The 21,638-nt window shown below is 60.8% G+C and overlaps 1 protein-coding gene across 3 annotated transcripts in view; it reads left to right on the top strand.

Moving 5' to 3' along the window:
- The first annotated feature begins 751 nt into the window (after positions 1-751).
- Positions 752-21,638, top strand: part of SLC7A5 (solute carrier family 7 member 5) — a 28,802-nt gene continuing 7,915 nt past the window's right edge. For 2 of the 3 annotated variants that reach the window (XR_008704074.1, XM_055552607.1), the window contains exons 1-3: positions 752-1,395; positions 7,885-8,022; positions 13,283-13,408. Coding sequence is in view for 2 of the 3 variants with exons in the window: in XM_055552607.1 (XP_055408582.1) it covers positions 864-1,395; positions 7,885-8,022; positions 13,283-13,408 (796 nt within the window). In the remaining variant the exon portion in view is untranslated. The remainder of the gene's footprint in view (positions 1,396-7,884; positions 8,023-13,282; positions 13,409-21,638) is intronic. The other variant, XM_055552609.1, reaches the window with a different exon arrangement.

Below are 21,638 nucleotides of genomic sequence, written 5' to 3'. Positions count from 1 at the left end.
TAACCGAGCTTTCTGCAGTCCGGTTTTCCCAGATTCTTTGTCGCTGCTCCTCTAAGCCATGAGCCCTTGAACGCTGCTCATTGGCAAAGGGTTCCCCCTGCGATAGAATGAGAATTTCCGAGCCCAGGAATGAATGAGCTCAGATGCGAGATCGTGCTCCCTCAGCCCTGGGATTTAGGGTCCTAGGCCCAGCCTAGATCTCGAGAGCTCGCCACCCCTCTTCCCCCCCCCCTCCCCCTCCCCCCCCCCTCCCCAGAGGCGGTTCTGACCATCTTAATATATTCCGCAAGTCCCCGGGATGAGCGGACCAAGCGGGGTCCTACCACCTCGGGCCTTGGGCGCCCTCCAGGGCGGCAGGCATTGCCTCCTCTGACTGAGACCCTAAGACGCCCCAAATTCCACTCATCCTCTGCGGTGGCCCCAGATCGTCGGCCCTGCTGTAACCCACCCGCTTCCGCTCGAGCAGCGGGGGTCCCCAGTGCACGCGGGAGAGGGGCGGCGATGACCACGGAACTAGTGAGGGGGGCGAGGAGCCCAGTGCTCCGCGCGCGCGCGCGCGGCGGAGCCGGAACTCCCGGGACCACGTGGGGCCAGGGTGGTCACCACCATCCATGCAGGTCACTGCGTACTCGCGTGAGCCGAATCGCAGCCGTTCTTCTCAACGGGGGCGGAGGCCACACCCCCAGGGCGAGGCGCGTCAACGATGGGGCGGGTCGGGGGCGGGGCCACCGTCCCGGTATAAATGGTGGAGTTTGCTAGCTACCGCCAAGATCGCGGTAGAAGAGCCGGTTCTCTCCGGTGGGCGGCGCGCGCCGGGTGTCCGGACTTTCCCGGCCCTGCCCGGCCCGACCCTGCGCGGCAGCATGGCGGGCTCAGGCCCCAAGCGGCGCGCGGCGGCGGCCACCCTCCCGGCGAACGAGGAGGAGGAACGGCAGGCGCGGGAGCGGATGCTGGCGGCGCGGGGCGCGGACGGCGCGGAGGGCGAGGTGACCCTGCAGCGCAACATCACGCTGCTGAACGGCGTGGCGATCATCGTAGGGACCATAATCGGCTCGGGCATCTTCGTGACGCCCACCGGCGTGCTCAAAGAGGCGGGCTCGCCCGGGCTGGCGCTGGTGGTTTGGGCCGTGTGTGGCGTGTTCTCCATCGTGGGCGCGCTCTGCTACGCCGAGCTGGGGACTACCATTACCAAGTCGGGCGGCGACTACGCCTACATGCTGGAGGTGTACGGCTCGCTGCCCGCCTTCCTCAAGCTGTGGATCGAGCTGCTCATCATCCGGCCCTCCTCGCAGTACATCGTGGCGCTCGTCTTCGCCACCTACCTGCTCAAGCCGGTCTTCCCCACCTGCCCTGTCCCCGAGGAGGCCGCCAAGCTCGTGGCGTGCCTCTGCGTGCGTGAGTACTGAGTACCGGGCCCCGGGACACCGGCGGACGCGGGGAGGGTTGGAGTAGGGGGTGTGTGCCGAGCCGTGGTCGCCGCATCCTTGGCCCTCCCGGCACTCCTGGACTATCCTTACACCCCGCGCCCCCCGCCCCCGTCCCCGGTCCGACCCCGGAGTTCTAGACTGAGGGCAAGGGCCCCATTACCACGTGCGTTTCATTCATTCCTTTCCACACCGCCTTGGGAACTCCGCAGTGAGTCACACAGCAGGGTCCCCGCCCTGAGCCTTGCCAGTAGCGCCTTCCCACTCGGTCCTTCCGGAACCATGCTTAAGCTGACCCTTACTTACCTCTTGAGAGGCACCCACGTGGAGTGCCTGAGAAGCCTGTCTGTTTCTGTGTCTTTTGACTTCCCCAAGCCTTACTGTTTGTGGAGAGAGATCGTAGTTTAAAAAAAAAAAATCAACAAACGTCGTTCAAACATGCTCAGTCAGGAAGGGCTGACTCATACAAAACCAATAATAGTAAAATTGTGCGTGGGTAATGAATGAGTTGCTCTTGTAGACAATGGAAGTTTGCATCCTCTAACCAGTCTTAAAAGAGGGGTGCTTAACTGATTCTTAAGTGTGTGCAGGGTGGGTGCTGGCTTTGGGATCCCAAGCTGTGCTGAAATACACACACTGGGCACAGCCCAGATGTTGGTGGAGGAGGTCCCAGGATGTTGGTGGAGGAGGTCCTGGTATGTTGGTGGGTTGTTTTCTGGTGGTATTTCAGGAAAAAATTTTTGTACTGAAAGCCACACGATTTTCGTATCTTTGTCTATGGCTGCAAACATCTAGGGAGATGTGCAGGGTGGAAGTGTCCGGCCACCTGATTTGAGGCTCTGCCTAAACCTTGAGGTGCACAGAGGTGTGGGGCCAGCAGGGCTGGTTTCTGTCCAAGTCCCAAGACTCAGGGAGCTGTGCCATCGCTTGGAGCAGCTTTGACCAGCAGTACGCGCTGGCGCTGTTGGAATTCTGGAGCCTGGGCACCATCACTGTGTGTGTGTTGGGTGGGGGGCTTTCAGAGGCATACTCTGGGAAGTGGTGTCCCAGGGAGACCTGAGACCACAGAGCGGCCGTGCCGGGGGAGGGGGATGTCTTGCCTTTGAGGGGAATTTCAGCAATGAACATCTCAGCTTATAAAAACCTTTGGCCCAAATCTAGGAACAGTCACAGAGATAGTTGATTTGCCTGAGGGCAGGGGAACCTGTGGCTTCCAGTGGGCTTCTCAGACGATGCTTTGGGCCGAGTGAGGAAAAGCCCCTCTTTGTTGATTTTCTGTCAGTAGAATTTTCATTGTCCGATTTTCATCGTTGCTAGGTCTAATGTTTGGGCCCAGGATGTGATGACATAACACTGCCTTAAAGGTCCCCTCTGTGATCTTGGAAAGTGGATCCCTCACTTTCTCAACCTTTTGGGTTTAAGCAGGTGAAGCCATGGGATGGATTCTGGAGTGGCTGTGGCGGATAAGCCCTCACCAGGACTCCTGTGGGCGGCAAGGAGGGTCACATAAGTTCCACCCCTTCTCGTGCGAGCTGGGATGACGTTCTTCACGTGTCCATTGGCCATTCTCTGCTCTTTTCCTCTGAACCACCCTTGCGAGTGTGTTGTGTGTGTGTTGTATTTTCTGGTGAAAAGGAGATTTTCAGTAACACAAGGATATGCTGTCTGAAGGAGGGAGCGCTAGTCTAGAGCCTGCCACATATAGAGGGGGATGGGGGCTTGTCCGAGGCTGGCAGGAAGGTCACAACCACCCAAGAAAGGGTCTGCTCTTGGGCGCATCTGAGATGGCAATGAAAAGCCACAGTTTCTAAGTGTTGTTTGATTATTGCACACATGCCAGGTTCGCACTCCCTGAGCCCCCCGCTTGTGGCAGCAAGCCCACGTGCCCCAGCCCAGCAGCCCACAGCCTGAGCCAATGCGTGGTGAACGGCCCAGGGGCCCACCCTATGAACAGCATGTTGTGGAGCCACAGTTTTGCCGATTGCCTTTCCTGCCCCCAGGCATGCCCCAGGACAGCTGCTCTCTACATATGGTGGCTCACATTGGGTCTGGTGCTTAGAGTGATCCTGCGGACAAAATAAATGGGGGAAGGTCCCTTTTCTTGTAGGTCTGACGTGGAAATGACAGCGTGGGGCCCTTCCATGGTGTGACCCTGGGGTTTCCGTCTTTCCGTGAAGGTGAATGACACAAGCTCCGTGACTCTTTGCTGACAGCCCAGGAGTCCACTGTGACAGCCCGGGAGTCTGCTGTGCGTCTAGGTTTGCAGGGATCATCCAGCACTTACTGATGGCACCTGAGATTCAGGTGACCCTGGGTTTTATCAGGGTGGCAGAGGTCACTCAGGTGAGTGACTGAGGATCTCTCCGGGCCAGACTCAGAAGTTGTCTGAGTTGTGGACACAGAAGGTGACCTCGAGTCGCCCAACCTCCCCCTCGCCCTCTCCCACAACCCCCTAGTTATCACCCATCTGGTGGAACCTGGCAGGTCTGCTGGTGGCCAAGAACGGGACTCGACATCCCCTTCAGCTTGGTGGCCCTTAGTGGGCCTGGAGAGCACAGCTTCCCTCCTTCTCCCAGGGGTCAGATGGGATGCCAAGGCTCCCCTAGGGTGAGCTGGCCTCACTGGGCAGCCTGTGTGGAGTGGGGGTGGGGTCCTCAGTTGTTGTCCTCGGGGACCCATGACCTGGGATATCTCCTACTCGTGGCAGGTGAAGAGCCTGCATTCTACATGTGGACAGACTTGGGTTCTGTTTTAGAGAAATTCATGCAACCACCCAGCCTGTTTCTGCATCTGTGACTCGGGTTCCTGGTGTTTGTGGGAACTCTGCCATGATGTATCTGATGCACGTGGCACCCCACACAAAGGGTCACACCATGGCCGTGATCATTCTCGCCCTCGATGTCTTGAGCTAGAAGCCATTCCTCGCACCCCATTTTAGCGTGGGGGTTGGCGGCGTTTCAGCCCACCCCACTGGCGGCCCCTCCCAGCACTGGGGCAGCCGTTGCTAGCTGGCTCCAGGGCAGGATGGTCAGTTGAGGTCATGACGTGAAGAGGGGCTGTGTGGCAGCACACCTCTCCCCCAGGATTCCCATTGTGGTCCCCCCTTCCTGGCGATGAGAGACCCTCCTGGCGTGTCCACCACCGTGTCCCTGGGCCTCAAACCAGGCCTGTCCCAGCAAGGCCGGCACACCATCCGCACCCGCTACAAGCTGTCTGGATGTCTGCCAGCTGCCCGGCCTAAGCCCCTCGTCTCGCGAAGCAGAGGCTTCTGGGTGTTTCCAAGGAGCTGGCGACCCTGGGATTGCAGGCTGTGAGCTGAGTGCAGACGACAGCCGGGTAATTAGCCCTGAAATCCAACTTTCCCGGCCAGACATGAAAGCGCTCCGGCCCAGTCACGGGGCGCAGCGGGTACTCGACAGAGCGCGTGACCCAAGGGAGGCGGGAGACGGCATTTCTGACCCTTTTAAGCCTCTGGGTCACGGGCCCCTTGATGATCCCTCACAGTATGCAGACCCTGCCCAGAGATGTCCACCCCAAACCCTCAATCGCAGGTTCCCAGACCCCCGGGACCGCTGCCCCTATCTTGGCAGAAACGCCCAGCCTTTGAGATCTGCCATCCCTCCAACTTTACAGCCAGGGAGACGGGGTGTCCTCGTCCTGAGCCGCCTCTGTCACCCGGCATGTGGGGACGTGGCCGTGTCTGTGGTGAGGGTGGAGGGTGCCAGGGTCTGGGACAGTGGCCGATACCATGTCCAAGTGCCTGGTCATCAGGGGCAAACACTAGTGGATCTGAGGTTTGTGTCCTGGACTTCCTGGGAAGCACTCCCCGCCATATTCCACCCCTCACCCCATACCTTCCCCCACTGTGGGGAGTCAGACCCCTTACAGGGAGCTGTCTAGGAAAACGCCATATTCCTCTCAAGACCTTCCCCTTGCAAATGACGTTCCAGAGCAGGGTGGCCAACAGCTGCCCTATGGATTCCAGCTGCCTTGTGGCCATGGGCCCTGTCCTGTGCCCATGCTGGCCTCCAGTTCCTGTCCTCTCCTTCCATGAGAGGTGCCGGGGACTGGGCATACGTGACTCCACACCCCTAGTTGGTGTGACCTTTCTGGGTCTGCTGGGTCTGGATTGACCAGGGGAGCTCCCAGAGCACACCTGACCCCCCCTCACCCCCCAGTTTTGCCCCTTCCCTTCCCCACAGTGGGACCACTGCTCCATCCAGCGGTGGTTCTTGGCTCATGGTTGGGGTCCTGTCTGCATCCTGGTAGGAGGCCCCCACCCAACTCTTTCCTTAGTCCTGGAGAAGTCCTGAATTCTTGCTTGGGAGGGTGGGCTGGTGGGTGGCCTTGACACCCTCCTGTGCCAGAGGGAGGTGTATCCTACCCCAACCCGGCCCATCCAGACCAGCCTCCAGGCAGGGGCAGTTCTCTGGGCCCCACCCACCCCACCCCCGGGGGATTTGCCTGTTCAGAAGCCTCCAGCATGCTGTAGGCAACCCAATCCGCCCTGAGTCACCCTGACCTTGGCTGCTGGCTGACAACCCAGAGGAGAGTCACCCCAAGTGTAGCCAGTACAGAACCGAGGTCTCTGCCCAAGGCCGGTACGGGATTCAGCCCTCAGCAGGGACACAGGCTACAGGGCTGGGTCTTCTTCAATTGGTACTCGTCAAGGACATCCTGTCAGCCGAAAGGCTCCTGAGGCCCTGGCTGTGTAACCTAGGGCTGGGTGCTGGGCCTCTCTGGTCCTGGGTTTCAGAACCTGGAGCAGAGCAGCGCGGGCAGGTTGTACCTGCGGAGGGTGTGTGAGTTCTGACCCATTTCAGCAGGGGTCCAGTTTCGGAAGGACTGGCCAGGCAGGAAATGACAGAGCAGGTGTGCCTGGCAAGAGGACCAGGAGCTCCCACCCCACTGGGCACAGGGAGGGGCTGTCCGCTCAGGGGGTCTGGGCAGGGAGGGAAGGTCACCAGAGTCTTGACAATCATGCATTCGTTCCCTGGGTTATGGGGATGAATGGGGGAGTCCCTCCAGAGTTGGTGGCTGGCCCATCACAGGGGACCAGGGGAGTGTCCTCGGGTCGTGTGGGCAAGGGGCTGTCTGCCTGCACTTTGGTGCGGGGTCCTCAGGCCCTGAAGTCAGCCCTGTTTGGTCCACGTGAGGACTCTTGCTGGGTGTTGAGGCTGAGTCAGGGGAACAGATTGGGGACGGGGGCAGCCTCGCTGGGAGGCAGACACGCATGAATGGGGGTGTTCACAGCGGAAGGCAGGCTACTTCATCGTGCTTCCCCACATCCTGCTCAGGACCCCTGCCCCAGGGCCCCCACCAACGTGACAGCCTGCTTCAGAGTCCCCTCCCCTCCAGGGATGTCAGCAGTGTGTGTGTGGTGGGGCCCTAAGGACTTGGCCCAGTTGATGGGTCCCCACCCTGACTGCACTTGGAACCATCTGGTTGGGAGGTGTGACGTCCAGGCCCCCCAGGCTGACCAGGTCTGCAGTAGCACAGTGTAGGAGCCTGTCACAGGCACCGGGGCTGACGACCCCAGGCAAGGGGCCACCGCACAGGAGTGGGACTCAGGAGGCCTGGATGTCCTCACCCCCCTCCCCTAACTAGCAAACTAGGTTTCGGAGTGGGGGCCGTGGGGTCCCGTCAGCCTCAGGTGCAGCAGGTTTGCAGTGAGCTGGGGGTTTCCAGACCATGGAGGTGCGAGCCGGGGATGGATACTAACTGTGGAGACACCCGCACGCACAGCCTCGGCTCCTTAGCACATCTTCACTCGACCATGACCGCTCAGTTTAATAACTTGCAGGCTCCCTGCAGCAGTATTCCCAGTTAGCTGATGAGGAAATACAGAGGCTCAGACCCAGTAAGTCACCAGCCCAAGATCACACAGCATGTGAGAAATCAGGACCAACTTAGAAGGGGCTCCTTCCTGTGGCTCCTGGGTGTTCTTGGGGTTGTGGGGGGCCTTTGGGAACCTCTGTTTATTCTGCAGGGCTCTGCTTTGGAAGAACCCAATAAAATGAGATGTGGCTATTTTTGGAGTTTCCTGCTAACTTCAGGGTTTGTGTGTCAGCAGATCTCAGACTGGACTGAACCTGCCTCTTTCTTGTGTGTTTGAAATGAAGTGTCAGTCCCGGTTTCAGACGCTGGCTGAGACTTCTGCCTCCGAGCAAGGGTGGGGGAGCTCTGGCCGGGTGTCACCCAGCCCAGGTTAAAAATGGAAAACACGAAACACGTGTTCCAGGGCTGGTCGCATTTTCAAATGTGACTTGGCCTATTAGTAATTGTTTTCATAAGAAATCAGTGATCGACAAGGGCTGTGTCCCAGCTGGACTGAGGTTTTGTGTTTGCCTGTTCCTGCGTCCACGGCCTGTCTCTGCAGAGATTGGACATGGGAATTAGATGGAACCCTGGGTCCCATCTGAGCAGCCCCTGCCCCTGAAATTCCCTCATTTTCGTTCAGTTCTCCAGACTCTGGAAGCTCCGATCTTGAGTGGCCAGTGGTGGGATCGTTGGTGGTCCTGGAGCCGAGCTGTCGCCCTGCATAGGCTCCGCGCACCAGTGCATCTGGAAGTGAGGCCAGCCTCCTCAGATGTTTGGGGTACGGATGAGTCCTGGGCATTCACTCTCTTGGAGCCAGTAAAGGGGAATTACATGTCATGAAGTCAGCTGCTGGTTCTCCGTGTGGGTCCTCTGGACAGCACCCCTCAACTGTCAGAAACGGTGGGTTCTCGGGCCTGCCCAGTCAGATGCTCTGGGAGGTGGTACACTCAGTGGGAGACCAGTCTGTTATTGGGTGGGGGGAGTTAGGGCAGGAAGGGAAGAAATGCTGGGTGTGGGGTGCAGGCCACCATGGAGGCTGGGCCTTGGGATGGGGGGCTCGCCCCAAGCCCAGAGGACGTTAGGGAGTCCGGGACCAGAGTGGAGGACCTGGTTCACCGAGTACCCTCTGAACCCTGGGTCCCTGCATGCTGAGCGGATTTGGACAATAGGGTCAAGGCAGGACACACACCCCAGAGCGACTCGCTGCCTTTTCAGCAGTCAGCCCCACTGCCAGCCACTCTCCCAGCCACCTTAGCCCACCTGCGGCCAGGGCTTCGGGTCCAGATGCCCAGTGAGTGACCCTGTTTGATGGGTAGAGGCTCCGACAATGGGCAGGCTGGCTGCCTGGGCCCGGGGCTCGTCTGGCCGCGGTCGCAGTGGTCAGCACCTGCTGCTCTCTGGCCTGGTACCAGCTGCTGCCCCAGGAGACCAGCTGGCCTGGCTTCCTGCAACCCGTGTGTCCTGCCAGCCACTTCCTCTCCCATCTCAGAGCCCACTGAGGGCTGTCTTGGGGTGCTGCTGGGGGCCTGCCAGCAAAGCTCTGATAAAACGGTGCTCATCTCCCTGGCATCTCAGTCCCTCCCACCTGTGTGGGGTCGGCAGTTACTCCTGGGCCTCAGACTGTCTTTTCCTCAAGTGTTGCCCCTTTTTTATCAAGGACCCTAAAAAGAAGGCACCTCTTTCAAAGAGACTCACTGGCAGCTTCTTGATAGTGAGGTTCCAGGCTCTGGCCCATGGGCCCTTCATCCTTTCATTCTTGGGGGTGGGGGGCAGATGGTCCCTGCAGACCTGGGGACAAGGGAGGGTCCATGGCTGCAGCCCCCTCACAGACATGGGGACGGTGGCTGAATTTTCTGATGAGTGGGGGCAGCCAGTCCCCAGATGCTGTGGTTCTGGATGGTTCTGTTGCCTGCCCACAACCTTGCCCTGGTGTGTTTGAACTCCAGCAGAGGCAGTTAGGGTGAGGGACTCTGAGGGTACTGAGTAGGGTGTAGACAGTGGATGCTTATACTTTGCCCCAGCTGTCAAGGTTGTTATTTTGTTATTGGCATGCACAGAATCCAAGGGCAGCCCTGATAAGGCTCATGAGGGTTTTACCCTCGGTCAGAGAGGGAAATGGGTTTTGGTGTGTTTTTGTTTTTAAGTGAAAACAGCCCCCGCTGTGTTTCAAGTCCAGCATATGCTGGGGGCTGGGAGGCTTGCCCCCAGTGGCTGACAGCTGACAGCCTGTGTGTGAAGAGTTATCGGAGGTGGACCATAGGCCTGGAGAGTGAGATAACCGGTCAGGCTGGGCAAGGCTGGGCAGAGCCTTTGGGTGCTGCTCAGATAGATAAATGCCCTGGTGCACGCCTCCCGTTTGTATGCTCACCCCGCTCAGAATACTTTCTTCTACCTGCAAGTCGGCATCGCGGGGTGGGGGTGGCTTACAGTCTGCAGACAGGACTCTGAACTCAAGCCACCTGGTTGGCCAGGTTGCAACTGGAGTTGGCACTCCTGGTCAGGCTCTAAGCGTGACCAGTGGTCCAGGGGGCCATGGGTTGCGAGTAGCCCACCAGGCCTGCCGGGGGTTGTCCCTCCCTCACTGCGCAGCATGTCCTGCCCTCCCAGACATGAGGATGGGTGCAAGTCTGTGAGTTCGTTATGGGGGGATGGTGACTTTGCAGGAGGTGGCTGGCCCTCTAGCGGAAACCTGAGGCCCCGACCCCCTTGCAAGGTAGAACTGGGGCGCCCCTGCAGGGCAGCAAGGTGCCATGTTACAGCCAGACAAGGCCAGGACAGGCCTGGTCCTGAAAGCCTGTGGGACCAGCCACCAGGCCCCGCCTGCCCTGCCATCTGCCCACAGCCCACAGCCGCTCCTCTCCCAAGCCCACCAGGCTCTATCTTCTGGCCCCAGCTGTTGCCTGGTGTTTATCTGGGGGGTGTCAGCACTGGGAACCCCAAGGGAGCCGGCTTCCAGCCAGTGCCTGCCTACTGGTGCCCTGGGGCAGACTGTGCCCCTGCCCTGAAGCACAGGTGGGAGCTGCCCCTAACCATGGTGATGACAGCAGGGACCCTAGTTTTACCGGATGACCCCTCCATCCTGCAGTGTGGAGCTGAGGCGCCTTGTTGAGGTGATGGACTTAAAGCCAGGGCAGCCAGAGGCCGACCCAGCTTCCCAGACGGCCTCCCAGCCCTGCTGTCTAAGGCTGGGATGGAGCCCCATATAGAATGGACATTATGGGGAGTAGTAAAGCGTTTACTCATCGGCCAAAGTCAATGAACATTAACGTCTCATTCTATGCTTTTATTCTTCTTTCTGTAAAAGAAAGGAATGTTACCGAGTCCCCTTTGTCCTGGGATCCAGCCCATTTCCCTCCCCACCAAAGAGCCTCCACTGTCTGAGACAGAGCTAAGCTCAGGGTCCAGGGAGCCCTGGGGTCCCTGGGGCTGGGCTTGGCCAGCCACACCCCTTTTCCTGGGTCCACAGGGGGCTGGGACGCCTGCCGGGCATGGCCCTGGTCCCCTGAGGGGGGGCCCTGGGGCTGGGCTTGGCCAGGCACACCCCCTTCCTGGATCCTCAGAGACCTCATCTGTGGGGTGGGGAGGGGAGCCCCCGTTCCCCTTGGGGCGGAGACCCCCACACCCGCTGAGGGGCTGAGGTGTGCAGAGATGACAGCAGCGAGGGCTGCTGGGCGGGAGCGCCGGCTCCCCGTCCGTGGCTCTGGCCACGCCTCTTCCCCGCCCCGCCCCCACCCCTCCCGGCTTCCGGCTTCTGACCTGGAGAGAGAATGGAGGAGTGATGCAATCCTCCAGCCTCTTGCTGCATGCGGAAACCAAAGCCTCAGGGTTTTTCCTTTCCACCTAAGGAAATATAGGACTGCCTGGAAAGGTCTCTCCTCCCCCAACCCTTCCCCGCTCTCTGCTCTGTCCAGGCTCCTCGGGCCACTGGTGGGAGGGCACCTGGGCTTGCCCTCCCAGGGCCCCTCACCCTGGGTCCCAGCCACATGGTGGGTTGCACCATCCTGGATGCTCAGGAGAAGGAATTCCCTGCTGCTCCACCTCTCCCCACCCACAGTGGGGGTATGTGTATCAGAGGGGCCCCAGAGTCCCAGGTCTGGCCCTGTCACGGAAAACAGGGGTCCTTTCTAAGCCTCTGGCTCCTCTTCTGTGCTGGGAGTGGCAGTGCTGATGTGCATAATACAGGACAGCTGTGTTGGGGCTGACCTGGAGGGCCTGGACTGAGTGTGTGTCCACCCCCGAGCCACACGCTGAGGGTCACTGGTGCTGTTTGCCCCTTGCACATGTCGGCCCCTTCATCTGAGCCTTGAGCCTCTCCCAGCCAGGGCTCAGCTCCTGCCGCTGAAGACAGCTTTGGTGCCCTGGGGGGCCCCCTCTGGGGCCGTGGGGGGACTCTGCCCCCACGTTCTCAAGGCCTCACATGGGCCCCACCGCCCTGAGGCGGCTGTCCACCACCAGCCTCTGACAAGTGCAGGACCACCAACTGGGAGCCCTGGGGGCCCGGCCAGGGTCCCCATGAGGGAGGGCCACTCCGGGTCCATTTGTCACAGCCCTCCACTGTCATGCCTGGTGTGGGGACATCTGAAGGTTTCAGTTTAGGAGCAGGGGCCAAAGGCAACTGGTTTTAAGGCAGATTTTAACCTCTACTTTCTGGCGTGTGGCAGACAGTCCTGATCAGCCATTGCATGAGCCAGGCTCAGCGCAGCAAAGAGAAAAGGACAGGGAGGGTGGTATTACGCTATCAGTTAATTTCCGAGAGAGAAGCTGTGGGTAGGGGCTGGTCCTAACCAGAGCTCAAGGGGCCATTTCCTGTCTTTCACCCACCTGGACTGTTGTGTCTCATTTAGTTAATTAGCGTGGATTTATTTCTTTGGGGGCCTTTCTCTCACTTTGTAAAAGTACATGTAAATAATTTAGCTGGGGAGGGAGCCACGTGGCACCTGCCAGCCCAGGTTGGTTCTGTCTAGAGAAGCGCTGTGTGCGGGGCGTGGTGGACAGATGTCCTTCCCATGGGTCCAGGCTGTCCGGTTAATGTTTGACTGCCAGCCCGCCCAGCATAAAAGGCCCTACCTGCGCCCTGGCCACCCCCCTGGGCAGCTGGTGTCAGCAGCAGCATGAGGCAGAGCCACCCCTAGGGCCATCACGCCAGGCATGTTTCCACGGGGGACGCAGTAGAGAAGGCATGGGTGTTGGGGGCTGGTTGGTTCATTTGTTTTCATCTCATCCACAAGGGATGTGGTGGAGGAGGGCACCGGCAGGGCTGGTTCCTTCCTTCCTTTTCATCTCATTCTATTTGCTTTTGAGTTTACAGAGTTGGCTGCCTTCACGCCAGCTCGCCAGGCCCCTGAGCACTCAGCCCCTGCCCCTGCTCAGGTGTGGGGTCTCCCCGGGTCCCAGGTGGGGCCTGCCTGTGTTGTTGAGTTTGTGGAGCCCAGCTTGCCTGCCCTGTGCCCCCGCCCCACATCTCCACCCCACCGCGGGGACTGCCTTGGGGTGGGGTCTTCAGTACCTGCCTCGACACCAGCAGCAGAGTTGGCGCTGGTTCTCTGGTCTAACCACTGGGACCCCCAACTGTACGTCTCCTTCAGCCCCTCCCTGCACCCTCCCCCTTGCCGACTTGTCAGGCTTAGGCCTCATCCTCTGTGTCCCCAGGGGATCCTACGAGGACCCTCTGAAGAGAGGGTTCCCCCCTTGAGAGGTTAGGGTGTCAGATAAATTGTGCTGAAGTGTCAGGTGGGAGCAGAAAAGTGACTGCGTGCACACACACCCCCCACCCCCACTGTGGCAGCTTGTGCTTCTCAAGGGCGCCCCCTGGAGGGACTCAGGTGCGGGTGGAGGTGTTTTGATTCCCCATGGGAGGTTGAAATCTGTCCATCAGGAAACCTTCCCTTATGGCAGCCTGGGGGCACCTGTGCTCAGCCTGTGGCCTGGGGTTCCCTCCCTTCTAGAGTCCAGATGGTCAGACCCAGGAAAGGGGCTGGGGAGTGCCTGCCCCTCTGCCCGCGTTTCCACAGCACTCACTCGCTGCCCTGTCTCCACAGTGCTACTCACGGCCGTGAACTGTTACAGCGTGAAGGCCGCCACCCGCGTCCAGGACGCCTTTGCCGCTGCCAAGCTGCTGGCGCTGGCCTTGATCATCCTGCTCGGCTTCATCCAGATCGGGAAGGGTGAGTGCGCCTAGGGTGGGGGCGCTGTCTCTGGACACCTGGCCCCAGATTCACCCCCTTGGCTAAGGGGATTCACTAGAGTCAGTGGGTCGGGTGGTCCCAGGAGAAGCGCTGATGCTGAGGTAGGCCCAGTGAATGTGGTCACCGGCTAGTTGTCAGTCCTGGAGCAAGGGGAGAAATGGGGCCACCACGCAGACCACGGTCCCCTGTCCACACAGGGCGGGCGTGGTGGTGACGCGGGGTCGAGGGGAGAGCTTGGTGATGCACCTGCCGTGTCAGGAGTGTGCCCAAGAGGTGTTGTTGCCAGTGCTGGTGGGTCTTCCACTTGAGAACGTGCCCCCAGCCCTCTGCAGGGCCCCCGGTGCCATGTGGATGCCCGCCCACCATCCCCACCCCTCCCACGATGGCCACCCACGTGGCATGATAGGTGGCCCACAGAGCTTATCCGGGGGGGGCAGGGGCAGGTGGAGTCAATCCCGTTTCTGAAGGAGGGTGTCTCGGTGAACAGAGGCACAGCTGGATGGTAGGCCGGGCTGGCCATCTGCTCAGCTGCCGCAGGTCAGTGGCCCCGCAGGGCTGTCCCCACCCCAGCCCCGTGTGTAAGGAGGGACCCTGGAGCCTCACTCTGCATCTGGGTGCTGATAGAGTCGGGAGCAGGAGGTGGGAGACCAGTCTGTGTCCCCTGGCTTCCTGGGATCTCACGCCCCAGCATTTTCCTGAAGACAAGACTGTGTCTGGAGCACGCTGGCCAGGCCAGGCTCCAGGTGTCAAGGGGGTGACGGCTCTGAGGGAGGTGGTCAGGGTGGAGGGGACTCCCTGCCGTCTGGAGCTTACGTTGGGAACCTACAGGTGGGAGAAGAAACCCCTCCTGTGCCACCAGCCTGTCCTGCTGGGAACTGTGTCATGTCTCCCAAGGAGGAGGACTTGCTGAGGGAGATTCGCTTGGCTGGTGTGATAAGATGCAGACTGACGAGGAATGCAGGGGGACTGGACTTCTGTGAAAACAGATTTCAGCAGGGATAGCAAAGAGCTTTTGTTCAGCTTGAATACATAACGTGTTTATAATTCTGTTGCCGTCGAAAACATCCTCCCCCTGAAGCCATTCCTTTCTGAACCTGGGAAGCAATGCAGCGTCTGCAGAATTCCTGTCTACGGGTTTTCCTCCAGATGGTCCCCTCCCTTCTAGAGGACTTTGTGGAAACCACCCTTTCCCCATGACAGCCACCTGATCTCCGCTCCGGTGGCTGCCCCAGGGTCCCGAGCTGAACGTTGGCAGGAGGGCCAGGACCCTTCACGTGGGGCTCAGCACCATGGTGCCCGGATGGCCGCAGGCCGCACTGCATCTGGAGGGCAGACCTGTGTCTCACAGACTGGCCCATGCATTGTTTCTGCTGTCCTTCACCCAGTGCCTGGCCCCACCGGCCTGCCTGGAGCCCAGGGGTCCCAGGGCTGCAGAAGGGGCTGGGGCGTGGGGCCAGCAGGTCTGGTTCCAGGCCTCTGTCGCCTCATCCTTGATGCCGTGAGACTCACAGGCAGTGTTGCCCTCCTTCTCATCCTCCTTCCCCAGGACCAGACCATGAATAGGAAACTCAGATTGGGGAGGGTCAGCCCCGACCAGGATGGCTTTTCTGAGGGCCGGAGAGAGGGTTGGTGTGTCCAGGGACCACTCTGCAGTCCTGGACTGAGATTGCAGGTGTGGGAGAGGCTTGCTGGGAGTGGGGGTGGGGGGATCGGGCGTGTGGGCCCTCAAGACCACTCCCAGCCTTTTCAGGAAAGGGGAGACTGAGATTATCTCAGATCCCAGCGGGCACGGCTCAGCCGGGGGAGGCCACAGAGAGCAGCAGGCCCAGCGGCAAGGTTGGGAGTGGAGCCCTGATGACCAGGGCTGAGCGAGAAGAGAAGCGTGGGCAGCTTTTTGTGTTTTTGCTTTTATCTGTTTGCTGTTTACCTACAGCACCTGCAAGGCCCTCAGCCCAAGGTCAGGCTGTTCCCGGATTGGAGGGTGGGAGAGGTACAGAGAAGACGGGTCCCTAGAGCCCAGCCCTGCCCAGAGGACACACGGTGGGACCTCGTGGGTGCGTGGATGCGGTGGCTGGGGTCACCCTGCAGATAAAGGGTGCCCCTGCTGGAGGTCATGGGAGGGGACCAGGCAGCCCCGCCCCACACCCCCCACAGCAGCTCCCGCGAGCTCACCTGGCACTGGGCCCAGCAGGAGTCCTGGGTGTGGAGGCCACTGTGGATGGTCACCATGTGCAGGGACATAAGCTCCCTTGGGTCAGCCCACCTGCATCCTGCCCCAGGGCGGTGTCGGCAGGTGGTGGGGAAGGCCCTGAGCAGCTCTGCTGGTGGTTGGGGGGCAGGGGGAGCTGTGGGGCCTGGAGGAGACCCTCATCCCGGGAGGATCTGGGGCTCAGACTGTTCTCTCCAGGCAGAGCCCTGTGCCTCCCAGAGCCTCGCATCCTCATCTGATAAGCGGCCGCAGCAGCCCCAGGCCTGTCTCTGGGTCGTGGGCAGGTGCCTCGGGCAGCCTGTGAGCAGAGCTGCTCTCTTCAAAATCGGGGGGAGATGTTTTGGATACTCCTAGGCCCGGCCACCCAAGTGCAGGACTCAGGGTGCCCGTGACAGGCCGTCTTAGAGGGGTCAGGACCACACAGGACTGCTAACTGGGGCCACGAGGCTGGGCTTCCGTCCTCCCCCAGTCACCCGTGCCCCAGAAGACAGGGCGGGCTCCTGGTGGGCCGTCTGATGCCCGGAGCAGCAGGTCCCATGCAGGCAGGGCACCACAGCTGCGGTGGGAGGACGGATGCAGGCGGCTCACCCCCTCGGGTGCTCTTTGATGGTTTTTAATTGAGACCTTTCTGTCTGCCAGCGCAGCTCACATGCTTTGCTTGTGAGGCCCGCCCAGAAGAAATCAAAGGCCTGGCAGCTGGCTCTGTCTTCCTGCCGCCCCCACTCAGCCCCGCCCTGGGTGGTCAGCAGCAGGCCGGCGGCAGCAGGGCAAAGCCCTGTGCTGGGCGCTATGGGTGCTCGGGGGTCTCCCAGCCTGTGCAGTGGGCACAGTTGGTGCTCGCGGATCTGCCTACCCATGCAGTAGGGAGAGGGTCCTTTGAATCATCACACCAGTCTTGATGTCCAGCGGCAGCTCCTCCAGGAGTTTAAAAGATGGATGACACAGTAGATAGGCTGGCCGTGGGAACCGTCCAGTCCTCGCCCCCCACCCCCTTAGGCAGAGCCAAAGAACAGGCACCGGACCCCAGGTGCCCAGCCCAGGGTGGGGAAACAGGAGAGAGGACCCCTGACAAGCCCACTGCAGAAGTAACACCCCCCCCCCCCCCACCAGGGATGCCTGGTCTGTGGATGGAGCAGGGGGCAGAGCTGACTTTCAGCAGAGCTCAGCCCTGCGGCCAAGGACCTGCTTGCTGGCCCAGTGATGGAGAGGCGGGGTCCACGGCCAGGCTGTTTCACGTCCCAACTATGCCTGTGCGTTGCAGAGTGGAGACTGCGGCGTCTGAGCCCTCGCTTTGCAGAGTGTCCTGGGGTGGCCGCAGCACAGGACACGGACAGGGCTTCAGACACTGTAGTTTCAGTCTCAGAGTCTTGGGCCGGCAGTCCACAGTCCAGGCCGAGCTCCCTCTGAAGCTGACAGGAGGAGCCTTCCTGCCTAGTGCTTCCCAGGTTCGTGGCCACATCACATGGCCTCCATCCTCACGTGGCCCCCACGTCTCTGTCTTACAAGGACACTTGGGGAATGGGGCCCACCCTAGTCCACGGCGTCTCGCCTTGCGATCCTTGCCTTGATTACATCTGCAGAGACCCTTTATCAGAGCACGTCATGTTCTGAGGTTCCAGGGGGGACATGAACTGTCGGGGGTACCCTGTTCAGCACCTGGCATCACGTACACAACCACTGTGTAGAACCCCAAGAGTTACGGAGGGACCAAGCGAAAGATTCCAGCACAGTGGACCATCCCCCGCCCTGGTTGAGGGGGTGACTTTCTCACAGTCGGCCTCCCATCCGGGGAGGGGTTCTAGGGGCTGTGGCAGGAGGGGCGGGTCCTGGTCACCCTGAGGCTTTGGGATTTTTCTGGCTTTCCACCAGCCGCCATCTCCAGACTGGCTGCGGGTTCCCATGCCCGGGCCCAGGCCCAGCCGTGGTGAGGGTGACAGGCCAGGCCAGTCCCAGGGGGACCCAGAGACCTTGGCGAGCCTTTGTCCTCTGATCCGGAGGGGCTGGCGCGTTCCAGTGCGCACACGGCCCCTCTGAGGGCGGGGCGCCTGCACCCCCAGGCTCTCTTGGCTGGTTCCCACGGCCCTGTCTGCATGACGCAGGGGTTTGGGCTGCTTTTCCTGAAATGGGCTCCCTGGGGCCTTGTGAACACTCCCCTCCCAATCCCCCTTGTTCTCAGAGGGATCCTGGCGGGCAGGCGGGCCTGCCTGGTGTCCAGAGCTGCCCGGGGGCCAGTGTGTGGCTGTCTGCTAGCTTTCACCTTGCTGCGGCCCTGTGAGGCCTGCAGAGAAGCCCCAGAGAAGGGGGTGCCCAGGGGACCCCACTGAACTGCTGGAGTTCCCACACCCCGGGCCCCACAAAAGGGCCTCCCCACCTGTCCGCCCTGGTGAATTTCCTGTCTGCCTCTCGTGGGCCTGGGGGCCCTGTGAGGACAGAGCCAGAGTGGGGCGCTCCATGGTCGTGGGCAGGGGTGGGGGATCGGCACAGTCATCTCTCTCGCGTCTGTCTGGTGCCTGGAGCTCTATGTTTAAACAAGACTCGCACTCCAGCTTGGGGTCCGTGGGAACCCTCTCACGTGGCCCAGACACCTGCCATCGCTCTTGGGCGGATCCTGCCCGGCAGTGTCTGCTGGGGGAGCCTCCTCGTGCCCTGTCCAGCGGCACTCGCTTTCGCCCACCAGATGGCCCCCACCCCCACCCTTACCCTGTATGACAGCCCCAGGTGTGTCTCTGGTCAGCACCATGTCCCCTGCTTGCCGGGGCTGGTGGGTGGCTGAGACCACTGTGTGGAGTCTGGGGTCTGCCCTCCCAGAAGGGCTCCCCCGTGTCTGTTCCCTGCACTGGCCGCTGGCACCGGGCAGCTGCCCGCACCCGTGGGGCTCTGGCCGCCTCACTCGGCTTTTTGCTGTTCTGGAGACAGGCGGGTGGCCCCCCTTGGCTCTCCAGAGCTGCGTTGAGGGCCCCATTCCCGACGGGATGTGTGGATGGCATGGGCAGGTGGGGCCACTGTCCCCTCACAGTTACCCCTGAGCTGTGCCTGTCTTGGGGGGCCCCGGCCAAGTGCCGTGTGGAGCCAGCAGAGCCGGCGCCTGCTCCAAGGCGCCTGTGGAGAGGAGGGCAGCGTTCGGACAGCATTTGGTTGGGTGCCCGGTGCAGCTGCAGGCCTGATCTGGGAGGCCCTCCAGCAGACAGAGGCTGGACAGACCCAGGAGCTCCACTGAGGGGGCCTGTGTGGGTTCACTTGGGGCAGTTCGGCGGGAGGGAGGTGACGGGGGGTGGGGGCAGTCCAGAGGGGCTTGCAGTAGTGGGTCGGAGCCCAAAGCTGCCAGATTCCCGGCGGAGCTCCCCCCAGCCCCGACACTGTGCCAGGAGTGACGGCAGGGGGATGCGGGGTCTGGGATGCTCCACTTTGCTCCAGGGGAGTTGGACACTTTGTAGACAGGAAATGAGACCCCAGACAACCCGGGAGCTCCCCGCAGGACGGCCCAGCCACACCTGTCCTTCAGAGGCGTGGGCAGCCCAGTGAGATTGTTCAGTCTGAGTTCAGGCAGAGCCGCTGTTTTCTTGGGGTTTCAAGGCTACAAGTCACCCTGTACATCCAGGAAATTCTGGGGACAGGAATTCCATCCACTGTCTCGGGGCGATGATGCTTTCATGTAAGGACACCAGGCTGGTTGTTGTCCACAGAGCTGAGTAAACCCTTGATGAAAACAGAAGCTTCCAGACGTCAGGGCTAAAAACCATGGTTCTTACGTGAAAACCCAGCCTCTATTTCAAGCCTCGAATTTCATCCTTGGCAAAAACAGAAGCTGTTCTGCATAGTGGTGTCTCCAGCCCACAAGTGCACGTGTGTGTGTTCCTGGGTGTGGACCCACGTGCACACACGTGCAGGCAGTGTCAGCGCTTCAGGGTTGTGCCTCAGGTGGGAGCCAGTTCTAGCAATGCACTGAGGTCTGTCTCGCAGCCTGTGTGCAAAGAAGCTGCCCGTGAATCCGCAGGAGACAAGGAGGCGTGTCCTGGTGGGCAAGCGGGACAGGTTGAGGAGAACGGCAGGTTCGCTCCTTGGAAGGAGCCCTTGTTGGCAAAGACCTCTGATGCCCTAGAAGCCAGTGGCAGCCGCAGCAAAGCATGTGGGGGTGCGGGATCTGTGCAGACCGGGCACGGTGGAGCCGCTAGGGGCTCCCCTGGGCTCTCGGGAGCAGCTGCAGAATTCTGAGAGCAGCAGGCGCCTCATGGCCCCAGAGCTGGGCCCCTGGCAGGTGGCCTGAGCCTCTGTATCCCTGATGGTGGGACAGATGTAAAGGGATGTACATTCCAGAACATTGCGTGGGGACTGGCCGGGCTCTGGGTGCTGCGCTGAGGTGCACTGTCCAGCTCTCTGCGCCACCCCCGGCCCTGCTGATCACCCTGTGACTGGGCAGTCTCGGGACCCAGGCATCCTACTCGGATCACATGTGGGTGGCGGGCTGGGTGAGGTGCCAGCTGCCTCCGAGCCCATGCTCATCATGAGATCATGGCCTCATCTGGTGGGCAGAAGCGGCCTCACGCATCCCCCGTCCATCTCCCAGCTTAGGCTAGAGGTGAAGGGCAGACAGAGTGCAGGCATGCGGACCCAGAAACAGGCACTCAGGGTCCATCTCTCCCCCAAGGAGCTTATTGGAGGAAATGGGTGCTGCCTGGAAGGAAGTGCAGGCTTCAGTTGGGTGGGTGGAAGGAGGGGTTCATGGGAGTCTCCCTGTCGTGCCCCAGGGGTGGTGTGGCAGCCTCCGTCTCCCCATCCCCCGAGGGACCTGCAGACCTGCTGGCCGTGGGCCACAGGGACCCATGTGGCAGCCCTGGGGTCCTGTCTCAGCCTGGCCCCTGGGGACCTGGGCCAGCTGTTCTCAAACCCTCACCTGTAGGTGAGAGACTGTCCCTGTCCTGATTTGACGCTCAGCTCCTCCAGCCCCGTGTGCCCAGCACACTGGCTCTGCTCCCCTCAGCACCTCTGCTTCTGTTGCAAGCCTCTCCCATGAAGGTGATGGTCGCTGAGGTGTGTATCAGTGCCGCTGCCACCCCTAGAGCTGGGGAGCCAGGAACTGACCCCCCATGGGGACTGGCTGACCCCCTACTGTGTCAGCACCCACTGTCAGGCTGGCGCCTCATTATGGAGCAAGTCTTTCCAGCCCTGGGTATTAAGGAGCCATTTCACCGATGTTATAGTCCAGAACAGGCAGGCCAGACACCATGCTGGTACCCAAGGACCCTTCTGAGACCCCCATGTTTCATGTCTATTGTACCAGGTTGAGGGGGGGCCCCCGTGACACGTCTAATGAAATATGGATTTGGCCTTATTTAGGAAAAGGGAGGAATGGAGCTGAGGCCACTCTGGTTTGCTGGGGCCCTGAATCCAGTGACACATGTCCTTTTAGGACACAGGAGTCACAGCCAGAGGTGCCAGGTGATGGTGGGACAGAGGTCGAACCATGCGGCCACAAGTCCAGGACACCCGGGGCTCTTTGGGGTAGAAATGGTCAGCTGGGAAGCCAGCCCCCTTGTGTCCAAGAGCCAGTATGTCCATCTGGGTTAAAGAGCAGCCCACCTTCCCCAGCTACAGCCCCTTGGGTCTGCCGCGTCCAGGGGCAGGCATGAGAAGCCTGGGTTTACAGCTCTGGGCTCCTGGCATTGAAGGGGAGAGCAGGTCTCTGGCCCAGAGCCACGTCATGGGGTGTCCTATCCCCCAGGCACAGACAGGTAGGGGTGCTCAGCACAGCTGAGACCCAGTCTCAGCACAGGTCTGCAGAGCCACCAGTCCCATCTGAGGGTCCAGAGGAGGGCCCTGGGGGCTGCATTCCTCACGCCCAGGGCAGAGCCGAGCTCCCTTGGCCCCCACGCCCTCTGCCCCGGGTGGCTCACAGGTGCATTTAATCTGTCGCATTTTTGTCTGTTACCATGTTTTGCTCCAGGAACATTCCGGAACTTGTGGCTTGACCTCGGTGCCATGCTGTCTAACCCAGAATTCCTT

The sequence above is a fragment of the Bubalus kerabau genome, chromosome 17 (assembly GCF_029407905.1).
Source record: "Bubalus kerabau isolate K-KA32 ecotype Philippines breed swamp buffalo chromosome 17, PCC_UOA_SB_1v2, whole genome shotgun sequence".
Taxonomy (NCBI): Eukaryota; Metazoa; Chordata; class Mammalia; order Artiodactyla; family Bovidae; genus Bubalus; species Bubalus kerabau.
The sequence above is the reverse complement of the archived record's forward strand: the minus strand, read 5'-3'. Positions and strand labels throughout refer to the sequence as shown.